Source organism: Benincasa hispida, chromosome 12, assembly GCF_027475165.1.
Source record: "Benincasa hispida cultivar pf3 chromosome 12, pf3_genome.v1.1, whole genome shotgun sequence".
Lineage (NCBI taxonomy): Eukaryota > Viridiplantae > Streptophyta > Magnoliopsida > Cucurbitales > Cucurbitaceae > Benincasa > Benincasa hispida.
The window spans coordinates 1,461,302-1,482,170 of record NC_143489.1 but is presented as its reverse complement, the minus strand read 5'-3'; the positions used below and the strand labels follow the sequence as shown (position 1 = coordinate 1,482,170).

At 35.1% G+C, this 20,869-nt stretch overlaps 2 protein-coding genes and 1 long non-coding RNA gene across 4 annotated transcripts; all 3 read right to left on the bottom strand.

Annotated features, from left to right (window-relative positions):
- Positions 1-3,136: 3,136 nt before the first annotated feature.
- LOC120068591 (cinnamyl-alcohol dehydrogenase) lies at positions 3,137-8,012 on the bottom strand. Its single transcript, XM_090308221.1, has 7 exons — positions 7,886-8,012; positions 7,660-7,807; positions 5,361-5,474; positions 5,054-5,284; positions 4,563-4,848; positions 4,301-4,451; positions 3,137-3,693 (listed from the first exon to the last, which is right to left on the bottom strand). The coding sequence occupies exons 2-7, from the start codon at positions 7,746-7,748 to the stop codon at positions 3,497-3,499; spliced, it is 1,068 nt and encodes a 355-aa protein (XP_090164347.1). The 5' UTR covers positions 7,749-7,807; positions 7,886-8,012; the 3' UTR covers positions 3,137-3,496.
- Positions 8,013-10,276: 2,264 nt separating this feature from the next.
- Positions 10,277-19,450, bottom strand: LOC120068455 (tumor necrosis factor receptor family protein). Its single transcript, XM_039020234.2, has 2 exons — positions 19,027-19,450; positions 10,277-10,740 (listed from the first exon to the last, which is right to left on the bottom strand). The coding sequence occupies exons 1-2, from the start codon at positions 19,255-19,257 to the stop codon at positions 10,507-10,509; spliced, it is 465 nt and encodes a 154-aa protein (XP_038876162.1). The 5' UTR covers positions 19,258-19,450; the 3' UTR covers positions 10,277-10,506.
- LOC150031689 (uncharacterized) lies at positions 11,590-13,349 on the bottom strand. 2 transcript variants are annotated; one of them, XR_016525548.1, is made up of 3 exons: positions 13,221-13,349; positions 12,270-13,132; positions 11,590-12,136 (listed from the first exon to the last, which is right to left on the bottom strand). It is a non-coding gene; the product is annotated as an uncharacterized LOC150031689 (long non-coding RNA). The 2 variants fall into 2 exon arrangements; XR_016525547.1 differs by having other exon boundaries at positions 12,270-13,324.
- Positions 19,451-20,869: the final 1,419 nt, after the last annotated feature.

Here is a 20,869-nt window from a genome sequence, read left to right as displayed (position 1 = left end):
AAAATTTGAAGCTTCAAAGTTCTCAAGCTTCAAAGTCTTGCTCTCAAGTTCTCATGAAGACTTCGAAACTAAAGTTGTAAGAAGATTTGGAAGAATTAAACTTACTATAACGTTCGAGAGAAAGAATCAAAGGAACATATATTAGAGATTGTACCTTCATATACTACAAATCAATTCAAATACAAAGTTCAAATTCGAAAGATTAAATTTTTGCGAAAATGTCGTCGAACAAGATACACTATAACATAAAGTTAATTTTGCATAAAATTAAAAATCATACTTTATAGTATGTGGGATATAAATATTTGAATAAGATTCAAATATTAATTATTTGAATAAGATTCCTATTAAAACTATAGGTTATAATAATATGAATGAGATTCATATCAAAAGTATAGGTTATAATTAATATGAATGAAACTCATATTAACATGAATATGATTCAAATCAAATTAAATATATAATATTTAATTTATTTATTTAATTATATATTAAATTTTGATTTAATATATAAATTATTTAAATTTCAAATATTGTGAGTTGGTGGAGGGGAGTTTTAACTCCATCCCCAACCAACTCATTCTCACATAAAGGAAAAGGAGAAATTTGTTTTTTTGATTATTATTTTCTAATGCATAGATCACAAACAAACAAAAGAGAAGAGTGTTTATTTGATCTTCTTCCCCAAATCTCTCACATAAATCTTTCCCTACCAAATTAAGGAGCCCACACTTCCTTGATTTTTGTCCTGAGAATAGTTAGAAAACCAAGTAGTGATGTCTCCTGTTCGTGACTTGTTTTGCTCGTGAGAGACATTTTCCAGTTTGAGGGAGATCTTGCATTCATGCTATTCCGTTTCAAGGAGAAGAATTACGAAAAGAAAAGTCTTCGTGGATTAGTTTTTCTCATTCTTTTCTCTCTAGAAGCATGTTGTAATTTATAAATGTTTATTGTGTTCTTCGATAATTTTTTTTGTTTTTCCGAGTTTTTCAGATTGAATTACATTGACACATGCATTTATACGCTTCCGTTGAAATTCCATTCCTTCAATGACATCTATTACTATTTCTATAGAGGCTTGTTTACTCAATGTCCAATAATTCCTACTTTAAAAAGGTTGGAGAAAGTAAAGATTAGAACAGCAAGAGGAGCAGCTAAAGTGTTGGGGACAATTTTCTACATTGGTGGTTCTCTTGTTTTCACCTTTTGGAAAGGACCATATTAACCAAACCCATCTTCAAGGAACCACCCATAGACATATACGATAATCAAGACACTGGAAATAGCAATGGCGAGGACTGGAACAAGGGCTCAGATTTTATTCTCATAAGTGATATTGCTTGTAGTGTATGGCTAATTTTACAGGTAATAATGAAGTAATTCCATTATTATTATTTATGTAATTTGGAAGGAAATGTGTTGATCAAAACTCAATGGACTTTGCAGGCATTTGTCCCTAGAACATACCCAGCACAACTGACTATGACTGTTCTGATTTGCTCGTCTGCAACTGCACAATCTGGCTTTTCTTGCCTTGTTTTTTGCAAGAAGTCCAGATAAATGAAAGCTGCAATGGGATGCAAGGCTTTTAACCATCGTATACAGTGTGAGTTTAGTCCTCCCTAATGATGATTTGTTATGACTTTCAAGTCCCCGGCCCCCCTTTAAAACACTATATCCTCGTATTATCATATCGTAATCGTACAACCATCCGGCTGATGAACAAGAATGGAATCACTTATGGATTCATTGAGAATGATTTTGATCTAGTCCAATGGCTTATTAGAAGTAAAAAGTCGGCCCCTCTAGGAATGGAGGTAAACCTAAGCTAAGCTTGCTATAAATAAAACATGTTTCCAGCCTCTCAATAACTATGTCAACATTATTTAAGAATGGGATAAGTCCAACAACATTATGTTGAAGAAATTGCCACAAAAAGAAGAGAGACAAACACTTTAAGAAATTGTCTAACCCTCTAGCTTTTCTCTTTCTTTCTTCCATTCTTTTCCTTTCTAGTTCTTCCTTTGCTAGACTTCTAAATAGGGATATAATTTCTATTTATAGGTGTGTGAGATTGTTGGAGCTCAAGTAAGATGATTTTTCTAAGCTCTTCTAGGATCATAACTATTCTAGATATTTCTTAAAGTATCTAAAAAAGGACATCTAGAAAAATGTAAAAAGTTGTTTTTAAGAATTGGTTTTGTTTTTAGATTTTGGCTAAGAATTCCATTCTTGTACTTAAGAAAGATACAAACCATGGTAGGAAAATGAGATAATATGTGCTTAATTTTCAAAAATAGAAGACAAAAAAATCAAATATTTACCAAACGGGGCTAAGTGACTTGAAAAATGTTTAAATACTACTTTTGGTCCTAGTACTTTCGATTTTAGTTCATGTCATTCTGCATAAAAAAAAATGTTCATTTTGATCCCTAAACTTTCAATTTTGGTTCATTTCAGTCCTAATACTTTCAAAATTGGCCAATTTTGATTCCTTTAAAATGAAATGATCAATATTGTCACTTCTTAAAAGCTTAGAGACCAAATTTTATATTTTGAAAAAAAGTAGGGACCAAGTAAAAAAAGTACAAAACCAAAGTTGTATTAAAAATTTAATTAGATAAATATTTTTTAAAAGAAAAATGGTGTTTTAAAAGCAATTACAACTTGGTCATTCCAAACATGGCTCTACTTGGGAAAGAAATTCATGGGAAAGAAATTCATGGGAAAGAAATTCCTAGTATAAACCAGAGGTAGATAATATAAAACTCTCGCTATCAAATTCCTTCTTAATTCTATCTCCCCTATTCGGCCACAGGGCATTGTGATTTCGGGCGTGGGGTATATCCAACAAACCTGGTGCATCAGCCACAATGGACCAGCTTTTACTTCAATGTTTAGACCCCTAATGCTCATATTCGTAGCCATATTCTCTGCATTTGTTTTCTCAGAGTGGCTTCATGTAGGAAGGTAACACATTCCCTCCCAACTATGTTTGTATTGAATTGAACACTTGTTGCTAAGCTGCTAACTCTCTGTTTCCTAAAACTGTTTTGTTTTTCAAGCCTAGTAGGAGATTTCTTCATCATATTGGGTCTCAATTTATTGCTGTGGGGAAAGAAGGCAGATCATAGGGTTTCAGCTAAACCGCAGGAGAACAAAAATGTCTTTATTGAAATGCAAAATACATCTAGAAATGAGCATTTGGGGCAAGAAGAGAGTTGTTCAGTCATGAGGCCTACTGTGAAGGAGTTAAATAGTCACCTATGAAGTCCATGGACCAAACAAGGAATGGAGTTAACAACTTTCCCTTAAATCCTACTCCTTGGGCTAAGTATACCCTAAATGATAACCAAGTACAAGGAGTCTGTTACAGAAACAAGAAGGTGAATCTTTGTTTGATATACAAACGAAAGAAATAGAAATAAGATGCTGGTGCTGGTGTTCTCACTGTCATATATGACTACTCAATCACCTTTTTCTCTCCCTCTCGAGATCATTTTAGAGAGCCTTCGATATCAATAACAAATCGGTACTTCACATCATTCTTCGTTACCCTTCCGATAGCTTCATTAGAGTACTGAATTGGAATCACTTCTATGTTTGGATAGATTCCATGAGCAGCACAGAAATCGATCATTTCTTGGGTCACTTTAGTGCCACCAGTCACGCTACCAGAAATGGTTCTCATACCTGCCAGAAAATCGGTCAATTCATTTAGAGTTTGTTTGGAATGACTTTCTAAAGAAAATGTTTTTCAACACTTGTCATTCCAAACCAAATGTTGAAGTAAAAGACAACACTAACTATTCTAAAATGTTTTTGAAGTATCTACTATACGATATAAATATGTAAATTAGATTTTTTTTAAAAATTATGTTGTAGTATGTAAAATAAATATCTCAAAAGAAAAGATCTAAAAGTATATCGGCTTTCTGTTGGTTCAAAGAATTCGAGAATTCCTTTAGATAAGGATGACCCAATAAATATCTTGAAGATCCGTAGAAATCAGGTAGAACCTACTCCAAGGATCCAATGCCTATAAATAGGAAATGTGGCCCCATATGTGAGCAAGCAAACAAAGAAAGAAAGAAAAGTAAAGCTAAAGAGTTAGTGAAGAAAAGTGAGTGAGTGTTAGAGAGTAAAAGAGCTTTATACATTCTGAATAAAAGTTCCTTTCTTGAAAAGAAGATTATCTCTCTTCCTTTTGTGCTAATTTCTTCAACACACCTTTAAGTCTCCAGTTAAGTAAGAAGATGAACACATTGTATTTAATAAAAGTCAGTTGCTTAAAACATACCCAAATTAAGGCTTGCAGGACTAAACTTGACTTGAGAAGGAAACCCTACCAGAACCATAACCCCACCAATCTTCAATGTAGACATGTATGGATCAAATGGATGATCACCAGATGCAGCATCAATAATAAAGTCGAGAGACTTAGACAAGGCCTGTTAAAGAGTGATATGTGAATTAATTAGAATTAAGTTGACAGATAAGAGGATGATTCTGATACATGTAAGACAATATGATGAACAAGAGAAAAACTAATTATATATAACCTCCATTTGCTCATTGTCAGATGAGAGAACAAATTTGTCTGCTCCAAGAACGCTCAAGGCTTCTTCTTTCTTGGATATGCTAGTGCTAAAAACTGTCACATTCAGTCCAAAAGCCTTCCCAAACTTCACAGCTAAGTGGCCGAGACCACCAAGCCCAATCACTCCAAGAGATTTACCAGGTTGATTCATATTATGTCGAATCATGGGAGAATAAACAGTAATTCCAGCACAAAGCAAAGGAGCAGCTGAAGCTAATGGATAATTGTCAGGTATTTTGTAGCAGTATCTGTAAAACAATGACCAGAAAATAAATGTGATTCTGCATAAACTTGCCGAAGGATCAAATGATAAGAAGCTATTTTTGGAAGTATAAGATAGCATGTGTACATTCAGCTTCAAATAATGAAGGTTAGACTTGAATACAACTAATAGGCAATGGAATGAATTGATATCAAATAATAAAAGAGAATAGGTTAGAAGTTAAAACTAGCCTCTCATGAACAACTATGTAGTTGGAGTATCCTCCCTTTGTAATTGTACCGTCAAAATCAGTTGAATTAAAAGTAAGAGTTGATCCACTCGTGCAACTAACTTCTTGACAATCGTCACAGTACTCGCATTGTCTGCAAGAATTTACATAAGTTCCTACCCCAACATGATCTCCAACTTTAAATCGTTGAACATTTAAGCCAACAGATTTCACAATTCCTGCAATCTCATGTCTGTTGAACAATTAGTGCAAGCACTTTAAAAATTTCAAAAAGAGGACTTGTAATTTCATAAGAAAGATTATCGTACCCAGGCACCAAAGGATATTTTGAATCTCCTAATTTATTTCTTGTCCATATTACATCTGCATAACAAATTCCGCAGTGTGTTATTGTAATTGAAACATCATCATCTCCAGGAACCCTAACAAGGTTGAAAGTATGGTTAAGGATGAAATCAAGATATATCCGAAATATCAATAAGAACTATTCATCGGGTTCTTTTAAATTCATGAAATCATAGCTGTAAGTGATTCAAATCATTGTTTAAAAAGAAAAAAAAAGAATAAAAGAAAAGGAGCTGGATTTTGTCGTGGGTTTACACGTCTTACTACAAATTTGTGTGCGATGGCTGTCATGGGGCCAATACAGTCCACCAACAAAGCAGTTGCTCACAAGCGCAATGGAAACACAAAGGAAGCACCAGTTAACATAATCTTCTGGTGCTCAATAAGTTGATTGAAATTTACAAAACGGAAGGGGACCTTCTAACCATCCAGAGTGGATTATAGAGAACGTTTTCACCTAGATATGAGATTTGTCAGACTATAATCCTCAAGAGAATTTGAACATTTGCACCACCTAAATGCAATAAAGAGCACCAAGTTTAAGTAGTATTATTTCCCTTTGTCATTGAAAAGGCGGTTGTTTTGTTCCTTTCAAAGATTCCAGCAGATACTTTGAACACAGAGAACCAATAACCTTCATTTGGACCTTGAAAGGATGTCCTGTTAGTAAGTAGGAAAGGAAGTTGTGAATGATGATGATGGGCATCACTGCATGCCAACCGAAGGCTTCCAAAATGGACAACCAAAAGCGTCTAGCAAAGGGACATGGAATGAAGAGGTGGCTTTGAGATTCAGAGACTTCCATACACATGGTACAGCAGTTAGGAGATAAGAGCTTGATGAGGCAGCTTCCTTATGAGCCTATGTATCATAGTTATTCACCGCATTTTGCAGCTAAGACATCTTAATGGATAACATTGAAACTCCACTGATGAACAAAGGAAACAATGAACTGAAATGACCAGCAGGCAACAACTTAATTGAAATGCTTAATCCAATGTAATGTGGCAGGGCTGAGGCACACAAAGTAGGCTAGGGATTGAACAACGTGGGTGTAGTGTGTGGGCCAGCTAGCAGCATGAAAGGCATTGAATTGTTCCAGATATAAGATTCAAACCTATGACCAATCGATTAACAACTGATCACTTTACTATTGAGTTATTGGATAACAATGGTGTAGATTCATCTCTCTCGATCAAATAAGGTGAAAGGGAAGTGTGAGAAAGGGAATTGAGGCATTGGTACATTGCCACAATGGCGATCCAAACGTCGAGATTTTTTCTCTCTGACAGGAGGTTTATTTCTTTTTGAAATTAGGCATTGTCGCATTCAACTACAAATGAGCAAGAGAAAGCACCCAATGAGTAGCCTAGCGCATCAATGCATGCAATAAACATGGCTTGGATACATGGGGTAAATATAGGAGATAGGATATTCCATGAAAAGGTTAATCCATAGGTATGATGACCTTCCCGACCCAATTGAAATCTCTGTTATGTAGACGTATGAGAGAAATTGAAATAATACCTTAAATTTATATCTAATATTAGAGAGAGAGACTCGTTCAATTATTATTACGAGACAATCGTGTGATGGCCTCATTAAATAATAAAATAAGTGACATTTTGCGACCAAAAGTCTCACATTGGCTCCATGATATATAAGTGAGAATACCTATCTTTAATGGTATGAAATCTTTTGGGTAAAATCAGAAACAAATTCATGAGAATTGTGCCTAAAATGGACATATCATATCATTATGGAGATATATTGGAGATTTTGTTGTTGTTGAGATCCCACTTCACAATATTCTTAAAATATATGTGTTAATTCTTTTATTTCTAATTAATTTTCAAATGAAATTTCATATTTATCCAACACGTTATCGTAGTCGATAAAATCTATATAGGTACTCGGTCAAGAAAAAAACAGAAAGAAAATATCTAATTCAAAAATGAATCCAAAGAAATATCATCAGATGGGACATGTTGAGGATCCCACGTCAAAATGACATCGATAGAGATCACACCATAATCATCCGGGGAAACATTAAGTACCAGTTAGAACTATATAGTTTAACATAATATCAAGAACACTGATGAAGAGCAAACAACTAATTCACATTTTATTCGACGGTGCAAAATCTCAGCAAAGCACAACAACAGGCTTAGCAAAAGGAAGAACACGATCAATAAAAGAAACAAAACTAGAAGGAGTTTCAGTTACTACCTCATTGCAATAAAAGATTAGGAAATGACATACCTACGAGTGAATTTGTAAGGAGATAGAAACCCAGAGGAATCTCTCGCGGCCCAACCGAGACAGTCTTCAGCGGAATTCTGAGAGCTCATCGTTCTCCAAAAACGAAGGAAGTGAAGGATGAATTTGATTTCCACAGAAACGCAATGGCCTGAGAAATGAAAGAAACGGGAAACAGTATTGAAGATGAAAGGAAAGGAAAATGACGATGGAGCGTGGAGCTCATTACCTTCATGAACAATAATATCTCCATTCTGTGGGGTCCTTTTAGGATACGTTAGTTTTTGCAGCGATCTCACTTTTCACGCAGCCATATCCGGACACGTGGTCCAACGACAAAACGCCATGTGTCGAGCTCTTTTTTCGCCCTTTTAGGTTTATGCCTTTTCTGCTCAAATTAAAAGTACATTTTTATTATAATAGTTTGTCGGTACCTTCTAGTCGAAATCGATTTGTGATTTAAATAAATATTTAATTCTTTTTTCATCACCCTCTAAACTGTACAAAGACGAAAGGTTAGATAATATATAACTAAATTTACCTTCATTCATTAATTCAATATATAATTAAATTTCCCTTATAATTTATCTTAATTCTTATGTAATTTTACTCACCATTATCGTTAAGATAGACATCTAATTATGCCATTTGGTAGATCATATCATCTTTTTTATTTATTAAATATATATGGTTGACTTATTCTCATAGGAATAATATCGCAATTTTGTCAAAATTTGAGAAAGTTTTTTAATATATTAGGGCATAGGCATATAAGAATATATATATTCCTTTTTAAAAATATAAAAAGCAAGAAAGTGAAAGGAAAAAAAAAACTAGAAGACAATAAATAAATATATAGTCGATTAATTTGAAGTTCTTGAAGGATAATTAATTGATCTTCTCGAAACTGAAGTCGGTGAAAAAATTAGCTAGGGTAATTGAGGATGCTTTAATTTTTATTTTTCAGAAGAAAAAGACCAATTTTATAGTCATATTGACCAATTTCTTTGTCAATGTATGTCGTTGGCAAAGAGATGAACCCTTGAATATCAATGATATGATGAAATGATGGCATGAGAGAATTCATCTGCAAAATTTTTTAGGATGATGGTTCTATGAATAGCCAGTCCCAAAAGACATCAAACGATTGAAGCATCTTCTTCTGTTTCTAAACGTGGTAAAAAGAAGTCACTTATTGATTTGATTGGAGAAAATTTGGAGATGCTAACAAATTCTATTAATAAAGTAGCTGTTCTACTTGATAGAAAAGGTATGACCCTCCTTATATTTTAAGCTATATTTAAATATAGAAAAATATGCTAAAAAGTCTAAGATATATGCGTGTACGTGTATGTTTTTTCTATATATAATATATAGGGAATGATGTTGCTAGAGAGTCTATGGGTGAGAGCATAATCAACGTATTTACAATGTTTTTAAGGAACTATTAAATTTGGAAATTTCACCTAGCTTCTAGCTTCTTTTTATCATTCCATAATCACAAAAGCTTTTTTTTTTTTTTTTTTTGGATGTCCAAAATCCATGTGCAAACTAAGAACGGTTTAATCAAAAAATGGACAATTAAGAGGAATTTGGTTTGATCTAGTCTCTTTTTTTTTTCCTTTACCTTTTGGGTATATATTTAATTTTAGAGATTTGTCAGTTGTTTTTTTATTTAATATTTGACCATGGTTATGACATTTATAATTTTTATTTAATAAGTTAATTTATTTTTATTAAATAATATGCTTTTCAAATTATATGTGATTAACATTATTATTTGATACTAAAGTAATTTATAATTATTAATATAAGTTCCAACAACATTACAAAGGCAAGAACAAAAGCAAGAACGTAAAATGTCATGCTTTTTTTATTTCACATGGATATCCAAACAAAAAAATTTAATTTAAATGATTTTAAATCAATTTGATTCCAAAAGCACATAATAATTTGAATTCATTTTCTACATTAAAAATCCTAGAATTGGAAATCATTTCTATCCAGATCTTTTATGCTATACGAAGCATTATTATTATTATTATTATTATTATTATTATTATTATTATTATTATTATTATTATTATTATTATTATTATTATTATTATTTTGTTATTTTAAAATTAGATTTATAGAAACTTGGACTTCCGAGGCATATTTAACTGATATGCTGACAACATTGAACCATAAATCTCACATAATTTAACACTCCAACAAAAATAAATAAATAAAAAGCACCGACTTGCAATCCTCAATCTCGGTCCTCTTGAGCTTTTTATGCTTCTGCACCAAAGTAAACTTGTACCCAGAAGACCAAAACTCCATCTAGAAGAGTTGGAAACAAAATCCTTGGATTTTTAGCTTGTTCTTGAAGTCATAAAAATGCTATCCAATTTACACATGTTGCATACCCTTGAAATAACTGTTAAACATTTCAAAGTAGCCGAATGCTCTTAAATTGAAACTAGACACAGTCAGCTATGATATTTAGTTGCTAAAGTAATCTATAGGATCTTAAAGCCTATGTAGGTGGCCACCATGACTTATACATGGCCCTTATTAGGCCAATCCATAGTTGTTTAGTCTAGCCATCCATTCAACGAGGCATCAGGATCCATGCTTTATCGAACATGAAATTAAATACATGTTTTATCAGTCAATATATGGAAACAAGTCAATGTGAAATATTTGAAAAACCTTGCATATGACCAAAATGAGTTGAAATGGGGGCAAAAAAAGAGCCGGAGGGGGACTCACAAATTCATCGTATGTCATGAGCCCGCATCAGTACAAACAAACCAGAGGATAGCCAGCCCACTGCATCCTAAAAAAACAGACGTTAGCAAAGGTCTATTTTGATGCCTTTCTTCTCTTTACTGGTGACTTTGCTCTCTTCTTTCTCTGGACTCCCGATTCTGAAGAACTCTTCAACTGTTCTGCCCGAGGATCATCGGGAGTACAAAGCAGAAATTTCTTGTTGGAACCAACTTGATTGCAGAAAAGGTTGAGCATCTTCCTTCCCCTCATCCATTTCAGCAGTAGCTTCATGTGTGTTTTGCTGTTCAATCCATTCACGCCAGATTCCTGATATGAAAAGCAGTATTAGATAGAAAGGGCAAAATTCGAGCCAGCATATTGGTTTTCATGACTGATGAATGGCAAATTTCTATCGAAATACAATTTCCTTTAACAGGAACTTACCAAGTCCCAGACATGATGGATTAAGTCGTCCTTGGCTTTCTATAAGATATATTCAAATGATCCAATTTCAAAAATGGCACATTAAATTGGAGCTCTTAATACACAACAACTATGTTCACAACTTATAAAAAGTTAAAATACCATTTTGGTCCCTATATTTTGGAGTTTGTTCAATTTTTGTCCATGTACTTTCAAATGTCCTTTTAGTCCATGTACTTTCAACCAGATTCCTCAATCCTCGATACTATCAATGATAGAGATTTCGGTCAAAAGCTGGTTCCTTTTAGTGGTAATCCAGCCAAAGACATCTTTGTTTCTAGACTTCAAAACTTCCTTCAACCCTTGAGTTTAATTATGAAACTGTGACTTGGCCAGCCTCCAAGGTTCTGTTCTTCCACCAATATTCAAACAGAGGAAGAAATTATGGATGTTCGGAGCCACATGTTCTCAAAATGGAAAAGGGTGGGACCCCATTTGGAGCTTCCCATGGAAAAAAGAAAGAGGAAATGATCCGATGTTGGTCTATCAATACGCTCAACCCCAGACCCAGTGTTGTAGAACTTCTCAGGGATCCCTTCAGAAATAAAAAATCTGTTGATAAGGGTCATAAAAGAAGGAGCTGTCTAACCATGTGAAAAGCCCATCTTGAAGGGGAAGCTTGTTAAGGCCCGATGTGCTAATAAAGGAATGGAAGAGTGTAATGCTTTGGGTGACTTTCCCATTAAATTTCTCATGAGACCATCGAGAAATATTAAAATCTCCTCCCAACAGGCAATTTTCGGAGCAAAAAAAGGAATGATCAAATAACTCTTGCCAAACTCCCCTGCTCTACCTATTTTCCAGTGCCCTCCCAACTGTTTCTTACCCCCGATTCAGATCTCATGGAAGTGAAAAGCTGCAAAATAGGAGAACACTTTTTCTATATGTGGAAAGTGTTCAATGGAATATACATAGAAGATGTGGAAAAAAGACAAAAGATTCTATTCTCTTCTCCAATGTTACAATGGCTAAATGAAAGCCTAAAGCAGATGCTGAATGGACCAACGTTTGAATTCTTCCTTCTAAAGGAAAGAGTCGATCAAAATGTCATCCGTCTCTCCAAATTTCCTGACAACAGAGGATGGTTCGTGGAATGCGCGGTTTGGCCGTGGACAGGAGGAAGAAAAAAACATTCACATCCCTTATGGTGATGGAACAACCGGATGGCAAGACTTCAGTACTATGGTAAGTGGCTTCTTAAACCCCTTGCCCTCGTTAGAACCTTCCCAGCTTGCATCCCCTGTTTCAGAAGATAGTAAACAAAGCCCTCAACATAGATGGATTAAAAGAAGATCCACGAAAAAAGGAAATAGTTATAGAAGAAAAAGTTTAGCGGGTGTAGAAAAAAAAAGATAATACATCCCGCAGCCTACCTCAGAATCAAAGATGAAGCATCTCAAGCAAGCCTTTTGGGTTCAGAAAAGCCACGAGGTATTTAAAGAAGATTTTAACCAGCTATGGATCATCTCCAAGCTCTTTGCTTTTAATGAGTGGAAGGAAATAGAAGAAAGTTTGAAGCAAGTCTTCCATATACCAATTATCATCAATCCTCTGTTTGAAGACAAAGCTTTAGTCAAGCTAAACCAAGGGAAGTTAGAAGATCTGATTGAAGCACCTAGACAATGGCAATCAATAGGACCTTATCATCTTCTATTTGAAAGATGGAACAAAGAAAAACACGGCAGACCTACAGTAGTGAAAGGATTTGGGGGTTGGATCTCAATAAACAACCTACCTTTGGGCTATTGGTGCAGAGCCACATTTAAAGCTATTGGAGCATATTTCGGAGGTCTTGAAAGTATAGCAAGTGATACTCTTAATCTCATCAATTGTGCGGAAGCAAGAATTAAAGTAAGAAGGAATAGCTATGGATTCATGCCAGCAACCATAGAAATTAAAGATGAAAAGCGTGGAAACATCTTTCTAAATTTGGGTGATATACATTAAAGATGAAAAGCGTGGAAACATCTTTCTAAATTTTGGTGATATACAGTGTGATGAGCTTGTCAAAAATCTCAAGGGTGATCTTCTTCTTAACCAATTCTCCAATCCAATTGATATATGTCGAATCCATCAAACCATGAAAGACGAAGGGGCAGAAATTGAAGATCTTAGATCAGATTGGTCCTTTCTCCTTTCCTCAGACTAAGCCAAAATTTGCAAGAAATCTGTATGCAGCCTTATTAAGGTATCCCGATCAAAATCAACAGAATTTGAAGCACCATCCTCATTCAATCTGCAAGAAAATAGCAGAAGAATTTGAAGAGTGACAACAAGACCCTCAGGAAGTTTTGTTTAACTCAGAAATCCGCGAAGGAAATTACCAAGAAGAATGCCAAGAGTCACCTCGGCAAAGGGTTAAAAAGACGATTCATCTCCCTTTTCAGAAGAACTCGAGTGTGTCAGCAGAAGTAGAAGAGTTTCCTCTCTTTCTACAGCAAAAGAAACATTTAAATCAGCCGGTTGGTGAACTTGTAGATGAAGAATCTGAACAGCCACATTTATTGAGGAAAAAGAAAGAACCAATGGATTGCCTAACATTTCCCTCCCTCGTTCAGCAGAAAAGTTAAAAAAAAAAAAAACGGCTCTCCCTCAATTATTATGAGCCGTCACACTCTCTCTCTTCCATTTGAAAAATCAGACTCCATCAATTCAGTTACAGCAGGGGAAAATTCATTAAAGATCAACAACATTGAGGCTGATTCTGCAGCCAGCCCCTCTTCAGTCAGCCCTTCACAAATCACACCCCTTCAGCAACAAAGAGAAGTTAATGACATTGAGGCTCCTGCAATCTCTGAAAAAGGCTCACACCTTTTCAAACCGTTCCCCAATCATTTTGTGCGAGGGCATAAACCAGTTACCAATTCGTGGTCCTCCATCTCTAATTCTGATTTAATTGAGGACTATTGCATAAGACTTCAACTCCCAGAAATCAAATCAAAAAGGTCAGTTTTTTGTTCTACTAATTGGCCTCCCTTAAATCATCCATCTTTCAAAGTTTCAGACCCAAATATCTCTCTTTTGCAAGGATCTCCATTCCATGGAATCTCTCATGACTTCGAAAATGCATCAATAACAAGTGTAAGCAGTTGCATAACAAGTGTAAGCAGTGAAGAACTTGAAAAAGACATTCAGGAAGTTGAACAAACTTCAGCAGAAGACTTATTTGGCAGTGGGGATGCTTTAAAGCTTCTTTTCCAAACAGAGGAAGATCAGGGGGTTGAAAGGAAGAGTCCCCAACATCATTTATCAAAGACAGCATACCTCAGGAGCTCAATTCATTAATTGAAGAGTGTGTGAACTTACTCTAGGTTAATCATCTGTCCGGAATTCAATAACCTTAAAAGCAATGATGAAGATCATTTCATGGAACATCAGAGGCTTGGTGACAGAAATAAAAGATTGGCAATCAAAAGACTCCTGAAAAAAATAAACCTTGACATAGTTCTTCTCCAAGAAACAAAAAGAGACAACTTCGATCTACCTTTTATTAAAAGCTTATGGAGCTCTAAAGAAGTTGGCTAGGCTTTTGTGGAAGCTTCGGGTAGGGTAGGAGGTATTCTATCTATGTGGGATGAAGGCAAAATTTCAGTTTCAGAGATTTCAAAAGCATCATACTCTTTGACCTTAAAATGTCAAACAATTTGTAGAAAAAGCTGTTGGATAACAAACGTGTACGGTCCCAATTGCTACAGAGAAAGGGACAGCCTATGATCTGAATTATCTTCCATATTAGACTCTTGTGACGGGCCATGGTGCCTTGGAGGGGACTTTAATTGCATCCGAGGAAGACAAGAAAGATTCCCAATAGGAAGATCTTCAAGAGAAATAAGAAACTTCAATAAGTTTATTCGAGAGTCAAATTTAATTGAAATTCGTATGTCCAATGGAAAATTCTCTTCGTCAAGAGAAGGAGTATTGTCATCAAGATCCCCCATCGACAGATTCTTTGTTTCTCAAAATTGGGATGAGTTCTTTGAAGATTCAAGAGTGTCAAGACAAGCTCGAACCATTTCTGATCACTTTCCTCTTCTTTTTGAAGCTGGTGCTTTTGAGTGAGGTCCCTCTTCTTTTAGATTCTGTAACAGTTGGCTAAAAAATAAGGAATGCTGTCAGATAATTGAAAACTCTTTGTTGATAAAAGGGTAGCAGGATTGGGCTGGTTTTGCCTTGTATTCCAGACTAAGAAGGGTAAAACGGAGTGTTAAAAGATGGCTGGCAGAGCATGAAAAAGTCCAGAAAATCAGAGAAGAATCTCTGCTGAAAGAAATCAATGAAAAAGACCTCCAAGCCGACAGCCTTGAGAACTTTTCAGCAGAAGAAGATGTGAGAATGTCTTTAAAGGGTGACCTATTATCTCTTTACCAAGCAGAAGAAAGAGACCTAATTCAAAAAAGTAAACTGAATTGGCTACTTATGGAGATACTACCATGAGGATGGGCCTTTTTGGAAACAGATTGTTGAAGCAAAATATGGGGAGACTCCTCTCAAGTCTTGGCCCAACACCACCTTTCCAAATTATGTTAGGGGACTATGGAGAGACATTTTGTAGCATATGAATCTTATTAACGATAAAGTCAAAATTAAAGTGGGTCATGGAAAAAATACCTCATTTTGGAGTGACAGATGATTCAGAACCTCCCCCCCTCAAAAAGCTTTCCCAGACTATTCTACCTATCCACACAAAAAAGGTCTTCCATTCATGATCTGTGGGACTCTAGACAGGAATGGTCTCTTTATTATAGGAGAAATTTAAAGGATGATGAGTTTGATGAGTGGCTTGATCTTATCGATTGCCTACACAACATCCATCTATCAACTAACAAAGATAAATGGATCTGGGAACCAGATGCCAAAGGTTCTTTCTCCACAAAGTCCCTTTCCCACATTTTGGGAGTTGATATGGATTCCTCGGAACATCCCTTCCATGCTGCTATAAGGAAGGATTTATACCCAAAAAAGATAAAGTTCTTCCTTTGGGAAGTTAGTCACCTAGGAAGTATGGACACATCACTTTGGGCAAAGTGTCAATGTCGGACACAGATACATCTGGACAAGCTCCCGACATGTGTCAGATGCGAAAATCCGTGTCCCCTTCTATTTATTATTTTTTTAATGTTGGATACGTGAGGACACACCATCGACATGCATAGACAAAAAAAAAAAAAATTTAAAAAAAAACTTGGATGGTGATAGAGAGAGGTGGTTGGCATGCAACTTGGGGGAAGGGCGAGCAGAATCAAGGAGGGTGAGGAGGATGGGGGCTATGTGTGGTTAGAAAGAATAGTGCAAAAAGGAAAAAGAGATATTACTTAGGGTTAGGGTTTTTGCTTGGGCTTTGGGCTTGGGTTTTGGGCCTTATTACATCCCATTCATGTGATGTGGCCATAGGTTCCCAACCCCCGCCCCCCCGGGTAATTTTTTCTCTTTTAAATGACCTTTCCTTTCCTTTATTAATTTTATAAAAAAAAAAATGTTATTTTTTAATAACTAACAAAAAAAACTAGTATTAATTATTTATAGTACTTAATAAAAGATAGTATTTTAAATACTTGATAAAAATATTATTTTTAATAATATATATATAATTATTAAAAAAAATTAAAATAGTGTATCCCCAACGTGTTGTGTCCTACATTTTTAGAAATTGGCATGTCACCGTGTCGTGTCGTGTCACGTGCCTTATGTCTATGTCTGTGATTCCTAGTTAGTCACAATGCCATAAACACTAGTGATAGATTGCAAAATCGTCTCCCCTACATGGCCATCTCACACACCCCTCCCCCCCCCGGCCTCTTGGCAAGGTGACGGTGTATGAAGAGATGATTGGATGAGTCAGGACCAAACTTACATATTAAGCCCTCCCTAAAGATACTAGAGGTACCCTCACTTACACTTTCATTAGTCTTCCTTTCACAAAACAAAAGAAAATTATGTGGATGCACATGATGTGTACTTGGAAGGAGAGAAACAAGTGAATCTTCACAGATAAGGGAAACTCTTTTGATAGCTTTTTTGATCTTGTTATCTTTTATGCTATGTCTCGGTGTAGATGCTCATCTTTCTTTAATCCATACACCTTGTCCTCTCTTTTGATCAATTGGAGAATTCTTATGTAACTCCATTGGCTTGGGCTCTAGCCCTTTTTGTAAATTTCATACATCAATGAAATATATTTCCTATCCAAAAAAAAAAACAAAAGGATGACCCACCACCAAAGAAATCAAGATGTCAAAAATGGTACCAGGCCAAGTAAAAGACCATCCAAAAGCCTGAAAAAAAATGTCCCGAAAACTGGCAACAAATGGACAATGGAAAAACAAATGGCTTGGAGATTCAGCATGGCAACAACACGTGACACCAAGAAGGAGAAAGAAACATATAAGGCATGAGCATTGTAGACGGTCAACAGTATTGATGGCACCAAACTAAGCTCCCAAAAAAATTAATATTTTTAGGATAACTAGCTTTCCAAATCACAAAATAAAAGTCAAGACAATGATGGATCCACGGTGCCCACAAATTGGCCATGAGAGATTTAACAGTAAAACCCAAAGTAGGATCAAGCAACTACAACCAAGAATCAAGAGAGGAACGCATGCTGACAGATGCCAGATGGTGAGATAATGAGGCCCATTCAGAAATCTCTAGCTCAGTTATCTTTGTATCGTTAGATAAGTCGATTTGTTTTAGGGAAGACAGGTGTGGGGTTTTTCCTGGTGAAGGAGAGAGGGAGAGGGCTAGAGATACAATTGTCTTCTAAGTCAAAAGTGTGAAGGAGATCTAGAGAATTTTGTGACGAGGACAAGAAAGGTATTGTAGGCTTGTTTGTTTGGAGAAGTTGATAGTGTTGTGGGGTAGAGTAAAAGGGACATTGGCGAGTCTTCGCTTTGAGGTAAAAGAACGTCAATGTGCTTTGGGTTAATTGAGGGAGTGATAAGATGGCTTATTTTTTTATGTTTTGGTGTGCTTCTGTCCATTGTTCAGGGGTAATAAAAGGGGGCAAAAGGGCAGGGAAGTTGGAAGGTTGAAAAGCATATACAGAGGGAAAGGAAGGACAAAGGGGAACAAAGTTTTAAGTGACAGGATGGAGGCAGGGAAAGAAAAAAGGCACCTATCAGCTGCCGGGCTGTGGTCAGGAGGTATGAAGGGTATGATCCCAAGATCCCGTCAGATGGATTGTCTCCAGCATTGAGGAAGTTATTGGAAAATAGTTAGCATCTACCTAGTTGAGAAGACCAAGGAGGTTTATGGAAAAGTACCAACAGGAGTGATACCATCCAAGAAAGTAAAGGAAGGTGGAGTGAGTAGAGGGGTGCCAATAGAACAACGAGGAAACCTAAGACCATATTAATGACATATGAGAGATGGAGAATGCTGGAGATACCTATTTTACATAAACCCAATCAAGGAAGGTTGGTCACAACAGGCTACTCATTCTAACGTCACTGCTCCTCCTGAGCATCTCTAAGAACCAACATAAAACGCCATTCAATATAAAATTACATGTTGTGGTAAGTGTTCAAAGGTATAACGCTTGTTTGGTTGCAGAAGAGTTTCATCAAAATTGCTCAAAAACCTTTACTTTTTCTGACTAATGATTAGTATTTCTTTGAAAAACGATTGCCAAATAAGCTAGATATCAGTAATTCATTTCTTAATGGTGTTCTCAATAAAGTAATTTCTATGTTCCAGCCGAATGACTGTGAAACCAGTCTTCAATGCCTTAAGTGAACTAACATTCATAAATGGCAGTCGCTTTTCCTAAAAAGCATATCCACATTCAGATTAGGCTAGTCGCTTGAATGAAAAAAAATAAAAATAAAAAATACATGTGGTCTCTTGATCAAGTTTTGAGACTAAATATCAGGCTTAAGAGCCAATGTCGCTGCTGAGCTAACCTAAACTAGATCAATCAACTCTCGTTTGAATGTCTTGACTATGAGAAATCCAAACAACTTAGCATGGCGATATTAATTGTATAGTATTAGCTGGTTTCCCTCTCTCTCCAGACAAAGTCGGAGGCACGGTGTAAATATCAATTCAGTTACAATAACACCATCCAAAATCGAAATGAAAGAAAGTAAACGACGACACGTAACAGAAACTGAAAGTTTGGGGAAAACCTACCTGAGCTTTAATCCAAGCATTGGAAACGGTGAGAGGGCCGTGCTGCTTGACAACACCATAGAGATCTTGAGCAACCAAAGACGCTTCCTGAGGGGTCAACTTGGGATTGATCTTCCTAAGATTCTCTGCTCGCTTCCTCGAGAAATACCTCGCAAATGTACTGAACACAAGGCCAGCAGAACCTCCACCTCCATCTGCATTTCCAATTCTTTGAATACTGCGAAGCCACATATCTGATTTACCGCGATATTTCGGCACAATGCTCTGCCACTGTTCGTCTTTGACTACTACTGCGCACCGTCGCACAGGTTTGCCGCTGCCGCCAAGACTATGAGATACGGAGAGAGTCGACTACGAGCGAGAAGAATTACCCACACAGGGTTTTTCGTTGTCTTCAGTTGTGCTGTGACGGAAAATCGGTTCATAGCCGACCTGAACGAACCGGTTCGGTTGGTTTGAATTGATCATCGTGATAGTAAAACGCATAAAACGGTTTTTTTTAAAAAAAAAAAAATTACAAGTTTGTTTTTTATCGTTTTTTTTTTAAAAAAAAAAAAAAAAAAAAAAAAAAGACCTTCATGTTGGTCTACATTTATCCCTTGGATTTCTTAAACTTTAGGCGTTTTGATAGTTATTTCGATTTTTTTTTTTTTAAATTAAGTTTAGTCATTATTTTTATCTTCCAATTTTTTCCTTTGTCATCTATTTTTTACCAACGATTTAAAAAATCAAGTCAAATTTTGATAACAAAAAAAATATAGTTTTCAAAAAATTGTTTTTGGAATTTGGAATTTGGTTAAGAATTCAACCATTGTACATAACAAAGATGTAAATTATGGTAAGAAATGTGGATGATATAAACTTAATTTTCAAAAATAAATATAAAAAACAAAATGGCTACCAAATGAAACCTTAATGTTTTTGTCTTGTGGTCTTTAAAATTTCAATCTGGCATCAAATACGTCATTGACTTATTCGATGTTCAAATTTATAAACTTATTAAACATTAAACTAAAAGTTTAGAGGATGTTTGAGCCCTCAACTTCAAGTTTGTGAGTTATTATAGCTCACTCCATATTTGGGTTCAAATTATAATAATTGGTATTTCCAATTATTATAACCTATAATTAATTATGGTATTACTATTTCAAGGGATAAGTTCTTAAATAATAGAGTTTTTGAAAAAGAAAAGACATGATTATGGTAGTTCAAAAATTATTTTAAAAAATAAACTTAATATAAAAAGAAATTTCATATAAGTTAGAAACACAAACCATTGACAAAAAAATTTGAAACTCCCGTACATGGTACACAAATTTCAATTATCCAAATTAGCATCCACGTGTTACTAGTAAAGAAAAAATGTGTACCCCTAAATCGTGTACCCAATATACAAGTTTTTTTAGTTAATAGAAAATTTGTTTTGAACTATTTTGTGGATTTTTTTTTTTCAAAAAAAGTCAAATTTGTGGAAAATTTATGAATTTATTAGGTTGACTTTTTCTTTCTAATTGACCAAATTCATTTAAGGTAATTAATATTTTTTTAAAAAACCACAATTGTGGAAAATTTTTTAATATAGACTTTAAGATTTAATTGAAAATATCATTTTTTCCAAATTATTCCTCATTCTTTTTTAGTACTATTCCTCTCTTTTATTATTATTTTTTTCTTTCTAATTGACCATTTAAGGTAATTAACTTAGATAATTATTATGGGTTAAATCCATCTTTAGTTAAAATTTTGATTCAATTTTTAATAAAAATTTACTAGACCATTGTTATGATATTTTTATTTAACATTAGAAAATATAATATTTTTAATAAATTAAATAGGAAATAAA